This window comes from Gymnoscopelus braueri (genome assembly GCF_963280865.1).
Source record: "Gymnoscopelus braueri genome assembly, chromosome: 9".
Lineage (NCBI taxonomy): Eukaryota > Metazoa > Chordata > Actinopteri > Myctophiformes > Myctophidae > Gymnoscopelus > Gymnoscopelus braueri.
In genome coordinates this window covers 32586943-32606523 of record NC_137610.1, presented here as the reverse complement: position 1 = coordinate 32606523, position 19581 = coordinate 32586943, and the positions used below count along the sequence as shown (strand labels likewise).

The 19581-nt window shown below is 42.6% G+C and overlaps 1 protein-coding gene across 1 annotated transcript; it reads right to left on the bottom strand.

Moving 5' to 3' along the window:
* Window positions 1–1131: 1131 nt before the first annotated feature.
* On the bottom strand, window positions 1132–17997 carry wnt2 (wingless-type MMTV integration site family member 2). Its single transcript, XM_080437328.1, has 5 exons — window positions 17689–17997; window positions 16934–17154; window positions 13872–14149; window positions 13088–13352; window positions 1132–2684 (listed from the first exon to the last, which is right to left on the bottom strand). The coding sequence occupies exons 1-5, from the start codon at window positions 17769–17771 to the stop codon at window positions 2479–2481; spliced, it is 1053 nt and encodes a 350-aa protein (XP_080293454.1). The 5' UTR covers window positions 17772–17997; the 3' UTR covers window positions 1132–2478.
* Window positions 17998–19581: the final 1584 nt, after the last annotated feature.

Below are 19581 nucleotides of genomic sequence, written 5' to 3'. Positions count from 1 at the left end.
TTTTTGTGTATTGCTGCAAGCAAGCTTCTTCCTCTGCCATGTTGATTGAAATGATGTTCTTTGGGCAGCTTGCACACAGATGTAGGCTGAGGACGTGTGAGTTTGAACCAACTACCACAAATGAAGAAATTCACAACTAAACACTGGTAAGTTAAGTTTGATTCTTGACCAACCCCTTTAAAAACCATTATTGGTAGGTTTCCTTCTATTCCAAAGATCAGTCTTGCTGGTAAAACTTTGGCTGGTGGACTTTAAATGAACACTAAACCTTACACTATATCCATAATCGGTGCTCACTAGACTAGAAGATGGTACAATTTCTGTCTAATCACTCTCTCAGAGGCAGGCTGTGGACACCTTGAAAACGTACCTACCAGTGACATTGGCAGGGATATCAAGTTAATGGGAACAATAATTTGTCTTGTAGCCACGTTGCATCAATATATATCTTTTAAGGTTTGAAATCCCTCTGTCATTGGCAGTTACGTTTCCGAGCTATCAGACAGAGCTAGAACAAATGGTACTGTCCTATAGTGAGCATGAGTGAGGATCGATTATGGAGATACGGTTGAGAAAAGGTGTTCCTTAAAAATCCACAATTCTATACGAACTGAAATATTGGTAATTACTTTGGAAACATTTAGTTGACCTCGGACAGACAACATTTTGCAATGGAACCGATCGATCTCCAACTTCTTTCTAGTGATTTCAATGCTCTTCTACCAATCGTACTGTGAATTCTCTGGGTTACTCATTTGTGTCACTTTGTTAGCTAGTGAATAGATGCTTGGAGAAAGCTCAGGTTTTGGATTGTTGCTGCTAAGCTGTATTGCAGTGCAACACATTTGGTCACTGAATGGTACATCATCGCCGCAATATTGGCAGGGGAAACTTCCCATAACGCCAGTGCAAGAAATATGCCTCAGTATATTGAGTTCCTGAGACTAAACCCTTTGTTTTGAAAACCCACATCTCCATTTCATTTTTTTTTCTCCCTGTAAATTAATGCTGTACTTCATCATTCAAGAGTGTTGCATTCAAGAGTTGTGAAAATGGTAGGTTTCCAATGACGGCTACCATTTTTATTATATATAACTACATGTCTCACATTTGTAAAAAAAACAACAACACTTGAAAGCGGTTGAGAATTCAATGAGTTATGATTTTTATTTATTTTAATTGTGGAGGGGACCTCCTGCTTCAGTAGACTTACATGGGGCATATATGCATCAGGAGGCACGGCTTGCCCCTGCCAGTATGATGGGCGCGTTGACGCATGGTTCCAATGAACAGCAGCAGCCAACGCATGCTGCATGTATACATCTACATATGTGGACAGGTAACTTAATAGCTGGTGTACAAGCTAAGCAGGTGCTGTGACAATATACTGTCCTGTGATAGGCTGGCTAGCATGACAGGAAGTGAAGAGAGGAATTACATTGGATGTGCAGACTGTTATGGTTCCATATACTGTACATCTAAATTTTCTTTTAAATTACATCAGCCACATATTTACATAAACAAATTAGAATACATTTCAGATAGACCTTTTTTTCCCCTCCCATTTGGGAGAAAATAAATACAAAGAAATGCACATGGAAAACATTTACAGCAATTTGATGCTGGTTAGTTGTGTGATAGTTATGTCTTATAACTGTCGCATTCAGATGTCTTGATACTTGCATTATTGCTTTAAAATACCTGTATACAGTAGGCGTTTCTCTACCATCGGCACTCTTCTAACTTAGTCTTTGAGATCTGCTCTTAAGAGTGAACTCAACAAATCAACTAACATTATTGTATGCATGCACAGAGTTATAGTCAAACCAGCAATGACTGAAGCCCAGCCAATACAGGGAGTCAGGGACACTGGTATAATGTTCTTTGTTCCTTGTAAGGTAAGCTGCTGCACAATTGCAGATTTTGCATCATCTAAATGCTTTTGGACATGAAGTAGTTTTATGCAGAATGTTGCTTTACCTTTGGTCAGTATGGAAGCAGGATGCCATGCCTCATCTTATTGAAAGGCATTGGCTTTCTTGCTCCCTAAACTTTGCTATCACAGATCTCCATTACACCATGTTGTTCCTGTCCCATTCATGCTTAGTGTTTCTTAACTGGTGGTTCTGGACCAAAACGTGGCTCCCATGATGGTCTGACAGGTTGTAAAGGAAGAGAGCTCCTTCACAAATGTCAAAGATTCACAACTGAGAACTTGATGGAGGGAACATTTACACTCAAAACAGCCCCAGCTCCTATGTGAACTGTCCCGTTGAGCTCCTTGTCAAGACCAGAGGGGACTTACTGCAAGACAATAGGTCATAACAGTGATCTCCTCTACAACCTCCAATTGAGAAGCACTGTCCACCTTGCTCTAAAGCAGCTGCAGTCTCTAGATGTGTAGGCGAGAAACGGGTGGGTTGGCGGATGGTGTTGTTGGTGGTTGGGTGGAGGGGATTCATTGGGGGGGGGGGGGGGTCACGTTTGACCCTTACAGGTGTGCACATCCACCTGCTGTTGGCAATCACGGCAGTGCACGGCACAGCACCAGTGGAACTTGCACTCGCACTTGGTGGTGCGAGAGACACGTGACGTGTCATAACCACGGCCACAGCACATGACCTCACAGCTGTCCACGCCGCGGGACGTCCTGTTGCACACGCGCCCCCCTGTGCCCACGGACCCTGCAGAGACACAGACATGGAGGTAGGCGGCCGTCATTCAAACATGCCATGACATTGAGAATACATTAATAGGATTTATACAGGTAATTAATGACAATGGTAAAGGATGAGTTGTTTGCAACAGTGGTTAACAACCTTTTTTGAGCTCTGGATCACTGGTATACAATTTCCAAGGACCACCCCATACATACAGTATATTTAGTATACAAGAAGGCATAACAGTCATTTCTATTTGATCAAATATATATATACTGTATATAGTATATATTAATATTTAACATTAATCATCTTGGAGCACGGTAAGCATCAAGCCCTTAATCAATATTTCATTTCAAGCCAGGTATAAAGTGGTACATTACATTTAAACCAAGTACAACATTTCCACAGTCATATCCGGGAGTGTTAATTTAAATTAACGCTTGTAGACTGTATACTATATAATTACATGTACATACTTTTAGTAGAAGTATTTCTTGTTATGTTTGCTGCTACGATGCTAAGGAAACCAAAACGCTTTTACTATTGTGTATAAGATGTAACAATAAAAATGTTGAATCTTGAATCTAGACCACTTCGGATGCAGTGAAATGAACCTAAGAGACTGCAGACATGGAAGAAGACGAGCTGTCTGTGAAGGAATGCTGGGATATGGAGTTCCAGAGCGTTTTTTTCTGTTCAACTCCAGGATCCCTACATGAAGACAAATCTAATGGGCCTGGTTTTCAAGATACTCAAGGGACCAGTGCCCATATACCTGTCCTACTACTTCAAAAGAGTGAGAAACGCCCTTGGGCACAACACCAGAGGGAGCACAACTGATCTCATTCCCCCCAGATTCGGCACAAACATGGGGATGAATTAATTCTACTATTATACCACCAAAATGTGGAATGTCCTATCATCAGCCAATCAAAAGGTGCGACTCCTTCAAAACCGCCATAAAAGAGCAACCGTCTGCAATTTGCAACTGGACCTAGACATGTGTTCTAGCTTGCAAAAGGTTATCCCCCAGTGTTTTTCTGTAAATATACTGTTATTGCTCCTACTATTAATGATTTCTTGTATAGTATTGTATGTCTTTATATGTCTTGATGAATTGAATACATAGGGCCACAATGGAAACAAGCCCTCAGGGCTTTTTGTGTTATCCTTTTAGCATGATTGTATAAATGTACCTCTGTACTTTTTGCAAACTATTAATAAAGTATTCAATAAATCAAACCTCGTTCTCATGGTGGCCGCTGTGCACCCCACAAAACACAATCAAGCTCTCAGCTTAAAGAATCAGTAAAGTCTTTGACCAACAAAAAGGTAGGTAATCTGAGAGGAGGCGAGTTAAGTGTACTACAGCCTCAAAGCAGCATGATGCCAAGCCACTGGCCAGCAGACAGAAGCTGAGCAGACACACAGGAGAACAGGGAAGGAGACAGAGAAAGAAGGGGTAAGTAGATGAGTGCAGGACGGAGGACAGATGAGAGAATGATGATAGGAGCTGTCAGGCTGCACTCCTCGCCTTCATCAACTCTTCATTTTATAGCGCACACACACAGAGTTGAGAAGATTGATACTGTATAGGCAGGTAGGTATGAACACAGACACAGCACACTTAGTATTTGTCTCCTGGATCTCCCACCCCACACACACACAAGCATCTTTCATCTGAATACAAACACGTTACATTCCAACACTCCTGTGTCTCCAAGCACACAGCAGCTGAGCTTGACTGCTTGACGGTAGAGCATGACCTTAAAATCATGAGTCATACATAAATAAAAAAAAGATGGCGCTCGACTGCCCGTTTATAAATAATCCACTGTAATATCTAATGTTATTCGTACTGTGATAACGCGTACCGCAGTGGGTACTCCAGACACACAGACCCTTTTATAGACAGCCGGCCAGCACCCTACAGAGCCATGCAGTAATATTATGGGATCTAATAACAGCATGACTTCCCTGTGAAGCGCTGATGTCATATAGATGGCGTGAGCCAAATATGGAGATCCATAGATTATGAATTAACAAAAATGTAATGTACATAATGTATGAAAAATATTCAGGGATTCACTTCCTTGGCCTACTGGCAGCATACTCAGGAATGTGGCGTTGATCAGTGTAGTAGTTTGCAAGATTAGACAGACATGGACGGGTGCAGGCAGAATACGGATGGACACACAAAACATATTGGGGACATATGGACAAACTCTCTTTCGCCCCTTAGGAACCATACCATAAAAGGTAGTCATAATCACTATAATTTCATCAAACAAGCACAAATATGTTACCCACACAGCACAGTGGTTTTGCAATTTGATTTGCGCAGGGCAAACCAATCCAATCCATAATTTGGCATTGCACATGGCTTGCTAACTGGCACTGTGGGGGAAATGGTCTTGCCATACAAACAGTATTTGATGACAGTATGTCATTAAAAAAAAAGTGTTACTATACTATCGTTTAAAAAGTAAAAAACTAAAAAGATACTGTGTTCCCAATAATTCATAGTTTACTGTCGTCAAAACATAAAAAGAAAAAAATGGTTATATACTGCTGTATGTTTTAAGAAAGTCATACTATAATGTAAAAACAAATCGTTGTTGTCAAAAGTCATTATGGGATGTAACATTCAGAAGGTGCTCTAGTGCAGACTGGGCTCATACTGAGCTGCCATGAGCTTGGTTTTCACTGTGCTCTTTGCTTAGCTCTCAGTTACCTTGTATGTACTGGTACCAGTTGTTATCCACTCAATTAAAGATATTGGTCCAGTTCATAATAATAATGTATTAGAGCCCTAGTTTTGCGTTTGAGTAGTATCTCTTTCAAATTGATACCGTCTTCAACTGAACACAATCAGAGACATCTCATGTCAGAGATGTACATTACTATAGGCTCTTTAAATCCAAGTATCCCAGCTAACCTCAAAAAATCGTTTGGGAGGACGACTTGTGAATACAAGTGTCTGATTAACAGTGGAAACATATTTTAGCGCCGGTCCACTCCTCTTCAGTTGTGCAAGACACAGCCTTCTGCTATGTAAGATCCAAGATACACACAACGCACTTTACAAATACAAGTAGGCTGCCCGAAACTTTCCAAATGATGCCTGCAACAGATGCAGATCCAGTCTTGTTTATACAGTATGTTAAGACCCTGCCCCAGATTAGCTTCATTATTGGACCAACTTATTTTAAATAGAGAAAATTGTTTTCCATATTGCCCAAGACGCTAACCCTCTCATGGACAATCTTGCAATCCCAGCAGAAGGTAATTCCCCACGTATATAAAGAGGGTGACTGCCTTTCGACTGGAAGGAGAGGTTGTAGGGTGGTCAGATGGGAGGGAGCGAGGGAAGTAAATTATGTGGGGGTGGACGGGTAAAACCGTGACTAGAAAATCCTTATTCAAGGATTTACTTCCTTGGCCTACTGGCAGCATGTACAAGAAAATTGGCACTCATCGGTCCAGTGGTTTTCAAGATCAGCCACAGACAGACACACAGACAGTATGTCTGTCCTTTGCATATTATGTAGAAAATCAATCAACTTCAAACTTGACCTGTGTGTATTGCAGAGGACTCAAGAGTCCAAGGGTCCAATTGACATCAGGGACGTCTGAAATCTCTACTGGAACTGTTACACCTGCGACTCAACTCCTAATAAGCGGAAGAAGTTGGATGGATGGACGGGATGGACCGAAGGGGTCAGCGGTCGCAAATATGGTGTTCCAAACAGCTTTATAGACCCTATAAGGAAATAGAAATGACCAAATACCATAGAGTTAAAAAAATAATAGAGAGGACACCGGAAATTCCCTTCACTCCACTTGCACTGGTGAAATCACCCCTTCTTCCGCGTTGGAAAGTGTGATGGGCTAGGCCTATTTGGGGCCACTGTGACATGCTTTGCGTCACTCACAGATGTGCGCAGCCCTGTGCGCAAGCTCGTGAGTCGAGCCCGTTGGTCGAAACCGTTTTCTGTTCATATACAGTGGCCCAGCCGTTTTAAACTGCAGTACTTATGAATGGCCAGCATGTCCAATGCGCCTCAATGCAACCACTAGGTTCTGGGGGCTTGCCAAATACTCACATGACTGACATTTTAGTACTGACATCACAGATTACTGACGTCATAGGCTGTCCTCCAAGTACGCCGATAAATGGTACTGCACACGAATGACAGCCGTCGCCCCAACAAATACTGCACTAGTTACTAAATAAGATAATAAAAATCATATAAATAAACAAGTGCAATGCCCATTGGAACGCATGCCCCTTTGGGAACACATTTGGGACCCTTTGGGTCTTCAGCACATGGGTTTGAAGCCACAAAAATACAGTTACTACAGTGAACATGTACACAGTCAAATCTTCAGAGCCAATTTACTCCATTTGTACACTCCTTAAGTTACAAATGGCTAAAATTACTGTGTAGGCGCTCACCAACCAACTGAGTTCATCAACCAAGTCTTCAAAACTACTCATTTCAGTCCAGAAACAGTGGAATGGACTTAAGGTTGAAGTGTGCAGTGTTGGTAGCAATAAGGCTCCTTCACAAGAAGCTCATGACAGTTCCTTTCTTCCCGACCTGGTGGGGTTCCAGCGTGTAGAACCTGATGACAATCCTGTCTTCACTTAGACCAAGTTGTTCCGTGAGAAACCGGAAGATCTTGGCACTGTGATCTTTATTCTTCTCAGCGGTGTCTGTGACGCCAATGGCAGACACATACAGCATCACGCACGGAGCGCACGACCCGGCAATACGCATCGGCAGTTCCGGTTTCACCACTACGTTTATCCTGTCCTCTGGTTTCCCCAGAACAGAAGCTGTGTAAGAACATAGTTTCTCCAGAAAGTCATAAGAGAACTTACTCGCAGGCAAATTGGTTTCCAAGTCAATGAAAGGCATTGCTGCTTATTACAGAGTGAGATGAGACAATGGAAGCTTTGAGGCCAACAGATCCACTGGTTGTGAATGGGAACAGAAGATAGATGGATGATTATGAAACAACACATTATCATAGTACTTGGAGGCCAGTCTATGATGTCAGTACTATGACATCAAATTGATGGCATCAGGGATCTCCATAAATGGGCATAAAAGGGACACAGACAGTCTGTAAAAATGTTGAGCTAATGGTGGCGCAAGAGGACATCTCATGGCGTCATCAAATCCAGTGGTGTTGATGATCTTCCGGGGAGCATGAATGTGCAACAGCAACTTCCATGACAATCCAATCATAAAATGGTAAATGGACTGCATTTGTATAGCGGCTTTATCCAAAGCGCTTACAATGTACATCACATTCACACCGATGGCGGAGGAAACCATGCAAGGCACCAACCTGCTCATCGGGAGCATTTAGGGGTTAACCACTTAAACCCCATATGGGTAACCGGAGTCCCTCAGGGCTCAATACTAGTGTATTTTCAGTTTTCCGTTAATGTGGGGAAAGCTTTAGCTGAAAATAGCCGATCGACAAGCTCACAACGCGGCGCGTCACGCTGTGAGCTTGTCGATCACAATACCGATGCTGGGGATACTATATATACAGAAATTACCCAAACTATTCTATAGTCTACATAAATAGGTTAAAGTAGTACAATACTGTATGTCATCATGCAATGTGACAGCCAATACAGTGATACAAAAATACTAAGCCACTACATTAACCCATTCAATCCGGAAACGCAGATCTACAAATGTCTTCTAAATCAGTGGTTCTCAAACCTTTTCATGTCAAGGACCCCAAAGATTATGTATTTGGGTGCGGAACCCCCATCTCCCCCAATACAATATTTTGTTCCAGGGACCCCCCCAGAAGCAAAGATTTGAGTAAATGTTTTATTTATATATATATATATATATATATATATATATATATATATATATATATATATATATATATATATATATATATATATATATATATATATATATATAAATAAAATTGCACAAAAGTTCAAGATTTTTCAAAAATAGCAGATCTACAAGCTCATTGCTCGCCATTTTTTAATAATAATAATTTATAAAGTATAAAATAATGGTTATAGCTCAAATCTAAAATGACACAGCTGCGTTCCCAGTCTTAATGGCTTAATCTAGCACAAGTAGGCCCAATGTTTGTGGGAACCACTCATGATGGACAGTGCCAGGCCAGCTTAACAAACCCAGTGGACCAAGATAATCCAATAGTTTTCACTGACTGATTATAGCAGGTAAGCTGAAGCTCAATCAAACACACAGTGGTATTGTAGTGAACTAAGTGACTGGACGGTATTTAAAATCAGCTCATGTACTATGTTTGAACCTTGTTCTGGAATCTGACAGTGTTTACATTCTAGTTGTTCTGTGTCCATGCTGCCTCTCTCTCTCTCTCTCTCTCTCTCTCTCTCTCTCTCTCTCTCTCTCTCTCTCTCTCTCTCTCTCTCTCTCTCGCTCTCTCTCTCTCCGTCTATATTCTCCCTGTCTTTCTCTCTCCCCATCTCTCTCTCTCTCTCTCCATCTCTCTCCAGGTAATATGTCTGGGCATGACCTAAGCCCCGCCCCTCTTGGCAGTGTGCCCATCCATCATCTGCGGTATGCTGCACTGCTAGGGGTGACATCATGGCCAGACTCCTCCTCTCATCCCTCTCTCTAACCCTTTTCTTTTTTCCCACACTTTTTCATGCCCCTCTCTCTCCTCTCCCCCCTCTCCTCCACCTCTCGCTCGCTCTCTCTCTCTCTCTCTCTCTCTCTCTCTCTCTCTCTCTCTCCCCATCTCTCTCTCTCTCTCTCTCTCTCTCTCTCTCTCTCTCTCTCCCTCTCTCTCTCCTGGTGTCTGCTTATTGAATTAAGATGAGGGGGCGCTGAGAGATGAGTTTAGCACCTGAGCCTCTTCGGGGCCCACAGAAATTGATTTCACACTTAACAGAGGCTCACAGAGGGCCGTCTCACTGTCTCAGTGGGCCCTGTGTGTGTGTGTGTGTGTGTGTATGTGTGTGTGTGTGTGTGTGTGTGTGTGTGTGTGTGTGCGCGTGATTGAAAGTAGATGTGTCTGAAGAGTGATTGAGAGTTAGTTTGCGTGCCTCACTTGACATGTGCAAATTCTTAGTGTCTGAGCATTTCATGTGCACGTGTGTATTTAAGTGTAGCATTATTTATGGATTGTGCATATGGTGGACAATAGTTAATACCGTGCATGTATTTGTATTGGTGCATGTACATATGTATGCATATTAGTGTGTGTGTGTGTGTGTGTGGTGTGTGTGTGTGTGTGTGTGTGTGTGTGTGTGTGTGTGTGTGTGTGTGTGTGTGTGTGTGTGTGTGTGTGTGTGTGTGTGTGTGTGTGTGTGTGTGTGTGTCTCTCTCTCTCCTCGGGGCCCGACAGAGAGGCCTCCTGGTCAGAACAGAGGTGTGTGAGCTCACCCTGCTTACATGTACACAGGCCATGCAGAACATGCACAACCCACCGGCAAACCCTAATCTTCCATCCTATGAACTCCCTCGTCTTATTCACACAATCACAATGCGACAAAACAAGCCACAATATTGGAGCAATGATCACCGAAGGAGTCATTTTCTCTAAGAGAACAAAGACTGTGTCTAATTTGTGTATGCTGGTAGTGTGTACATTTTACAATAATGTTAAAAGGATCCCTGGCTAATAAGCCTTATATGCCTTATTACATTATAATTGCCCTATATAAGTAACATTTTAAATTAAAAACAGCTTAAATATTGTATTTATTTTAGAAATCTTTAACTCTATAGGGACAACTCGCGTCGCAAGTTGATGTCATTTGTCCATGTGTGGTCCAGCCCTATGGAACGTTTGGAATGCATGTGCTAATAAAAAATATTTAAAATATTGTTTTGATGCTTGATATTAACCTTAGGAAGAGTTAATTTAGTTTTTATTAGCACATGAATTCCATTCATTCCATAGGGCTGGACCACACATGGACAAATGACATCATCAACTTGCGACGCGAGTTGTCCCTAGAGTTAAAGATGACCTATTTCTAAAATAAATACAATATTTAAGGCGGTTTAAAAAAAATATTTGAGTTATATAGGGCAATTATAATGTATTAAGGCATATAAGGCTTATTAGCAAGGGATCCCTTTAAATTCTGCATCAAGCGGCTGATAATGCTTTAGTATTTGTATTTAATGCCATTGTTTGTCAGAAAATGTACTAAATAATAGTTTTATTGATATTAATTCACAACTTCACCAATGCTTGTGGAAATATCAATTAATTTGGAATATAAAGTGTAGTTGCAGCCCGTCTTTAGACTCTGTAGTTCAGTTGATTTAACAGATTACAGCAAGGACACGAGGCTACGTTCAGACTATTGTTAGGAATGGTCCGTAATCCATTCTCTCTCTGTGAGGGCATTTGGAGATAATAACCTGCCCCCTTAAATATGCCTCCCTTTTCAGGACAAACGTGCCCTCGGGGAAACGTGTGTGTGTGTGTGTGTGTGTGTGTGTGTGTGTGTGTGTGTGTGTGTGTGTGTGTGTGTGTGTGTGTGTGTGTGTGTGTGTGTGTGTGTGTGTGTGTGTGTGTCGGTGGGGGTAATTTATAGTGGTGTGTGTCCGCCTCGAGTTTCAGCCCACAGAAGTGTGTAATGGGCCTTAAACCGACCGACACCTGATCGCCACGGATCATCTGCTGCCTGACAACCATCTACCTCCTCTGAATCTCTCTCTCTCTCTCTCACACACATGCACATATAACAGATTTTCACTTTTTCTGTCTCACACATAGACAGTAAACACCTATTCACTCGACTCTTGTTTTTACACACACTTTCTCCATCACTCACACATTCTGCCATACACACAAAACACCCTTTCACTCGCTCAGTGTCATAATCTCAGTCAATCCAGCTCTCTCTCACTCACACACACACGCACACTTTCACTCTTACATACACAGACTTGTAGGTCTTTTCAAACTTTCTTGCACGCACGCACGCACGCACACGCACACACACACACACACACACACACACACACACACACACACACACACACTCTCTCTGACAGTACTGCTCTGTGTAAGATGGGATAGTGGAGATATTATATTCACTTTAGAGAATATTACATACATTGCAGGTGTCATGGTACATAGTAGTAACTAAAGAGGTATTCACTGAGCCAGAAACCAGCGTTGGTTTAAGTCCCAACACTTTTTCAGTAAGGCTGCAAAAAATGACAATCACAATTAATTCAATGTGGACAATGTCTTAGAATAGGTTTGCAAGGACACATAATCAACAACCTTTCCAGAACACTGAAGCTATACGTTTGCCTGTCTTGCTAAGATGCTATTAGGATTTATTTCATCTACTTTTGTGTGATTTATTGGGATTGTCTGGATCCAAGTCACCAATCACATTATGCCCAAAGAAGCCACCCTGCCTTATTCAATTGGCACTGCGGACAGGTGCCGAAAAACACTCAAAGAAGATGAAAGTTCTGTAGCCAGGTCTCAGTCCTGTCAAAGGTAGAAGACAGATTGGTCTGCTCACTTGAAGGTCACAGGTTTGATTCTCCACAACAACTCAAGTGTAGTCTATCCACTGCTGTTGCAGGGTGCATGAGCAAATCAGACAATTTGCTCCAGAGGTGACTCTCCTTGCTCAACAAGGATGTGCACTTATTTCAAAGAAACAATAACCAGCAAATAACCAGTTGCCTTCTGGACAGAAAACCAACCTTTTCACCAATAGACACTGTTAGATTCTTAACATCGGCAATGTACACCTGTGTTGAAGAGCAGGAAAACAAAGCTGAAAACTTAAATGTTGACTTTGAAATGATGTCAAACGCGGTGTTTCACATCATCAGACGTACATTCCATACGCATCGTGTTGCGACATACAGTAGGGTATTATTTTGCCACACTATATACAGTATATTGATCTCACATCAGAACAATAAGATTTAGGTTGAATATCGGCAAGGTTTCCTAAAGCAGAAAAGGTTTGCTGCATACTCATGGCTCCAATGAGTAGATGTAGCAGAACAATGACAAAGCAAAACAAAACAATGTTTCAACAGTCAGGGCTGCCTCATCAGGCTAAACTTTACCAGCTGCCTTTAACCACTTAAACCCTGCCTACAGTATACCGAGTTGAACAGAGTCCCCCAGGGGTCTATACTAGGCACCCTCCCTTTTCCCCCTCTACACCAAATATCTTTGCAGAAAATTGCCGATCTAAAAGCTTGGGTTTGTAGAGCGGCTATTTTAAGCAAACATTCGCCCCAGAATAGGGATGTTATGTGGTTAATATTTCACTAGTCTCAGCATGGTTTTTGTAATAGAGACAAATTAACCCATACGGGTCTCTCAACACAGGGTTTGAATGTGCCCTCAGCTTATAGTGTGCACACAGTACACAGAACGACGTCTACCTGACTGGAGGTCCCGTATGCAGTAGTCAGGCGAGTCCTCAAAGTATACCAGGTCGTTCTTGCTGGGTCGTTTAAAGTGGGCGTGTGCGGCGGTGAAGCCGGTTCCATACTGGTTGACCGCCACCTGGACAGCTCCGTTGTAGCGCCGCCGCAGGTGGTCCCCGGTACGGCGGAAGTCGGCCATGGCCAGCCAGCAGGTACGCACGCTGCACGACCCACTGACACCATGGCACTTACACTCCAGCGTCATAAAGCGCTTCACCGCCTTGGGGATCAGGGAGGATAGGAGGTGGTAGAGGAGGTTGGGGGGGAAGGAAGAAGAGACATTTCGAGACATAGCTTTGCACAGTTATTTAACTATTCTAATGAGTGAAACTGAGACAAAAAGTCCACTACTTGTCAATAAATGTATTGTTAAAGGGATAGTTCACCCCAAAACATACTTTTTTCTATTGATTAGTTACCTCATGGAGACTTGAATTCATGGATATTTTCTTGTTTTTGTCGCATTCCTAAGTCAATAATCTGATGACCAGCGGACCGGTAGGCAGTGGTTCTGGTAGGAGACAAAAGGAGACTCTTTGGGTCTCCTACTGGAACCACTGCCGGTCATGAAATGATTGGCTTAGGAATGCGACAAAAACAAAAAAATATCCATGAATTCAAGTCTCCATGGGGTGACTAATCGATAGAAAAAAAGTCATTTTGAGGATGAACTATCCCTTTAATGCCGATTGATGACTACATCACACCTTTTCTCTCCAACTCCTCCCCTCCCACCTACCTTCCTGCCAGCGCGGTTGTTGTGCAGGTTCATGAGCGCGCGGGCGTCTCTCTCCTTCCTCTCCTTGGCGTCGATGAAGGCCTGGCTGAAGCGCATGGCATGCTCCACGTGATCACTGCAGCCGCCCCAGTCGAAGGCGCCCTTGGCGTCCTGCGAAGACCCCTTCTTGGTGGGATCGCACGAGCACGAGTCCAGCTCGCCCTGGCTGCACGCGCGCGCCACTGTGTACACCACGCCTGCTGACGAGATGGCGTACACGAAGGCCGCCTCGCGACTGCCTGCAGGAAGGAAAAAGGAAAAGAAAAAAAAAGGTAAATGAAGTTGTCTTATAGGTCAGAGTTTTGATCCCTAAGGTAGCCAGAGTGTTTACAGGCTCATTTATGGCAACATCTTTCCCTCAAAACTCAACGGAAAGTGGAAATAAGGTGGAATCAACAGTGTCTCATGTAAAAAAAAATGCCAGTCTTCAAGCTAACGAATGCCTTGGGATGTGACACGTTGTGAACTGCGTCCTCCCAGCGGGGGCTCCTCACTAGCAGGTGAGCCAGCTGGGCCAGCAGTGACAAGACCACACAGAAATGTGTGAGGAATTCAGGAATTGGCATAATGAATAAATTAGGGGGAAATGGGGAAATTATTCCCTACTCTATAAAAAAAGGCTTTCCAACATTTGCCTTACATTATTTTAGTATTTTGATAAATACACATAACAATGTTTTATAACAAAAATTTGTGATTGCATTAAATAAATCAAAGAAGATTTAATGCAATCACTCATTTTCAATGGTTCAAATGACACCCTTCAGCAAAAAACACCTTTACACTGAGAGGGATTTTGTTAAAAATGTTGTTTGTACAGGTGGAAGCATTTAATTTACATAAAATTGTATGTAAAGAAAAGGTGAGGTCCTCATATAAGCCCTTCCAGGGTTTCTCACCTCACCTGCACAACTCCTTATTATGTGACCCTTTCTCGTGAAAGATGTTACTGTAGGCTATAGTGTACAAACTGTACATACACTCATATTGTTGTGTACAAATCAATAAAATCTCAAATTCATTTAAACTAACTTGATCTTCCCATTGTAGAAATGCAAATCTTCCCAAAATGCATGATCAAAACTGCACTTTGATGAACTTCAAATAGACTGATAAGAAAAGAAAAGCAGAATGTTGTGATGCTGCTTCCATGATCCATGTCTTTTATCTTCATCTAGCCTACTGTACCTCCAGCATGGAGAAACAGGTAACATTTACCAGCAACGCTGCGATAAACGAGCCCTTATCTGACTGGGACATGTAATTGATGAGAGATCTGGGTGGATCAAAGAGTAGGTAGCTAGTCGGTCACGGAACACCTGGCGTGTGCGTCCGCACGTGTGTGCGCGCACGGTATTTTTTTCGTTGGACCAATTTAAAGCGCATTTTATAAAAAGATGACTTGAAATAATAATGAAAAATACCAGCAGAGAGAGAGAGAGAGAGAGAGAGAGAGAGAGAGAGAGAGGGGGGGGGGGTGTGCGCGCAATGTGTTGAGAGCGGTAGCCTACTTGCGCGCACCATATGGTGCGTAAATGAGATTAACCCATTAATACCTGGAACGCATCTGTGTCACTTTAGATGTCTTTGGCTATTCAAAAATAGCAGATATACAAGCTCATAGCGCGGCACCGAGTGCCGCGCTATGAGCTTGTAGATCTGCTATTTTTGAAAAATCGTGAAAAAAAAATGTTTCGATTTTTTCCCCAAAACTGTTAGGATTTAGATTTTTTTTAAAGAATCGCCTCAGGTCTTGGAATAATAGTCATAGGCTACCGACACCGAAGGGGAATCCCCCTTTGTAACGGTTGGGAATGAGCTGTCTGTCTGTCCGTCTGTCTGTGACATTGACAGGCGAGGCGCTTCGTTCTAACGGGGCCTCGGCTCGGCTGTAATGTTGCCACAATCACAGCTAATGCTTCGTGACACGATCGAGGCCCGGGCTGGGAGGTCCGAATACCAACACGGCCGATTAAGACCCCACATGAAACGGACAAGTTGAAAGTTCCGCCCCGCAGGTTAAGTTGAAGGGCCTGGGAGTATACAGAGGAACATCTCGGGAGAGGATCTTCAGTGGCATTAAAAAGAGATTATGACCTGTTGAGACTTGTAGAGGGGAGGGGGGGGGGGCATGGGGGCTTATTTATTAGGCTCTCCCGTCGCTGATGGGACGGAAGACGATGTGTCTAATTTGACAGCTTGCTCCTCTTCGTCAGTCAGCTGACGGACAGTTTTCTCTGCTAGAGATAGAGATCGGCTGATAAATGTGCAACTGGAAAGTGAGACGATGTAGGCAATGGAATGTGATGCAAGCTCAGGGGGAAAGAGAAAAAAGAGACCCATCTCCAGGGCAACTAAAATAGCCGAAACATGTATAAGCTCTACAATCAATCAGGTCTTAGGTTTATGTGAAAGAGTGACAAGGAAAATCTTCTCTTCAATATAAAAAAAATGCTATGGATCATTGCATCTTGATCGTTGTTTTCTAACGTGCACCAGATGAGTGCGTATTGATTACTTTCCCCAGGTGCCAGCACACAATAACCTTGAAACACAACCCAGTAGGTATGAGGCGTTTTAAAGCACGGTAACCCAATCTCCACATTTCTATTTTTGGTTCCGCAACGCGTCGGACATTATACACATCTCTCACATTACTATATGCTATAGGCTACCAATAATGAGCTTTGTATTTCTAAATAAACCAACTTTGCACGCAAAATAAACCACACACACACACACACACACACACACACACACACACACACACACACACACACACACACACACACACACACACACACACACACACACACACACACACACACACACACACACACACACACACACACACACGGAAACAAGAAGTAGTGCTCTCTTGGGTTTAACTTTTTAGCATCCTTTTGTATAGAACTGTACTTTCTGTGCTTTTTTTTGGCAAACTGTTAAACAGTATTCAATCAATCAATCAATCAATCAATCAATCAATCAATCAATCAATCAATCAATCACACACTCCTCACTTCTTAGCAGCAGCCTTCCAAACAGGTTGTGGTCCCTGGCCAAGGTGTTACAGTTCCAGCGGTGGTTGTGGAACTGGTGCTGACACTCCCCGATCCAGTCCTTCATCCCGGCCCCGATGGCCTGCATGACGCCGGGATGCTGGCGGCACAGCTGTCGCTGCTTGTTCACCAGCCCCGGAATGTTGTCGCACATCACCTGCGACCCGAGGGTGCCCATGTACCTGCACACAGCACACGGATCAAAGCCTCCAGCCTCCAGGGATATGGCACACTTGTAACTCAAATGACTGTAATTTCTTTATGGTGATTGTCAAAAAAAATAAAAAAAATAACGAACGATTCAATTTATTTTAAATTTAACAGCATATTCTAACTGATTAACTACATACAATACCATACATTTTATAAAATAGCCTAATCTAATTGTTTGAGTAGGCTATTGTATGGCATATTAACAGCAATTGACCAACATGTTTTGATCAAATGTTTTATTAAGAACAGATAATAAAATGTTATACAATTTGTACAATATAGGCTACATTCTTTATATATATATCCATATCAACACTTTAAACGTGTTCCAACTTCCAAGGCAGCGTCTTCTCAGTTATCTTGTATGCAATCCATCATATGAATGTATCATCATCAATACCACATGCATGCAATCTATATCCCATCATAATATGCAATCTGGCACAATGGCTTTCGTGCATTAGCAGCGACTGTAGCAAAGTGGGTAATAATATCCTACTCACCACCAAGACGCATCGACCTCGGACGTCAGCCAGCAGATTACCACAGATAAATAAAAACATATTCCACTTGGCAATAAGTTCATATTCTACTAAACTTTGGTCGCTGTGCGCATTCATTCGTTTAGGGACTTGTACGGAACATTTCCACATAGAAAAAGCAGACAGGAGGCGGGTGCAGCAGAAGACAGAGCTTCTTGATTTCCCAAATCGAACTTTTGTCCTGCATTAAAAATCGATCACCAGCAATGTAGCAAAGACTTTCAGCGAACGGGTTTTTGCGCGTAAAACCCCATAATTGCTTGCTTTACGCGTTTGGATCCCCCCCTCCCAAAAAAAAAGGTAGCAGCGCTCTTGAGATACAGCTATTAGACAGTCGATCTTCAACAGAGATCTGCTGTGAGGAGGAGAGATCAGGCAGATGATCTGCTATCAGGTTTAAATTGCTTACACAAGGGGTGGGCGCTGTCCCGTCTCAGGAATGAGGTGAAGACATTAGACGTCTCAGAGTATCTGTTCAGGCTAGCTTCGCTTGCCACCAGACAGACACAAGCTTGGCCCGTTTCCAGAGCGCCAAGGTGTAGAATGTGGTCCAACTCCTGCGCATTTTTACAAAAACAATACAGACGGACGTGTTGGGGAAAGGACTCGGCGCGCCACAGACAAGACGCGCTACAGCAGTGCTCCACTGCTCCCCAAAACCTTTTAGAGAAGAGACCCAAAAGAGAAATTTTATGTCTCCCCGGGACCAAAGCTATATAGTGAAAACATCTGTTTTCCAATTTATGGAATTTCTTTGATTTAAATTGTTTCATGTATGATTTTTTTTGGGGAAAAAAACATCTTTGTTGAATTTGTTTCTAAGTCGGTTTAGTTTGATTGTTTTTTTTTCATGTTTTGAAATAATAAAAAACTAAATGTATAGGAAACAACAAAAAAATAAATAAAGTGATATTTATTTACTCGTGACCCATAAAAAGGTGTCCGCAACCCACAGGTTGAGAACCACTACGCTACAGGAATGTGGATCCAGCACGTCCAAGAAGTGCCAAATATTTCAGACCCCCCCCCCCCCACACACACACACACACACACACACACACACACACACTCCATACATACATACATGAGGCATTGGTATGATACACCCGTATGCACCCCCATAGCCTACATTTTTAAACCCGAGGAATAATGATGGTTCGGAGGGGGAAAAAAATAGAAATCCACGGATTCTCCCAAAGCCGCACCTTGAGGTGATGTGTCCATTTCAATTGGATTATCCGTTGTGTTCTTTTGAAGTCGCTTGGGTGAATCTGTGCGATTGTCACGTTAGATTCCTTGGACCTTTGATCTCGTCTTCATGTTAAAGCGACTTGCTGTTCCCGTCTCCTCTTTGCATGGGGATGAGGACCGGATGGGCTGACGAGATGCGATTAAACGGACAAATTGGATTCTTGACAGCTTGCTCCTCTTCGTCAGTCAGCTGACTCAAATTACTCAAAAAAAGTACTCAAATGTTTTACTTAAGTAAAACTATCAATACTGCAATGTAGAAATAGGCTACAAGTAAAAGTCCCGAATTCATAATTTAGCCTACTTGAGTAAAAGTAGGCTACTAAAGTATTGGTATCAAAATGTACTTAAAGTACCAAAAGTAGAAAGTACTCATTAGGCAGAATGTCCCATTTCACAAGTTTTCAAATGTATAAAATGTAAAAAAAAAATCTCGAAAATAGCAGATCTACAAGCTCACATGCATGCATCGTGAGCTTGTAGATCAGCTATTTTCTTGGATGTCTTCTTGGACCTTTGATCTCATCTTCATGTAAGCGACTTGGTGTTCCCGTCTCCTCTTTGTATGGGGAGGATCGGATGGTCTGACGAGATGCGATTAAA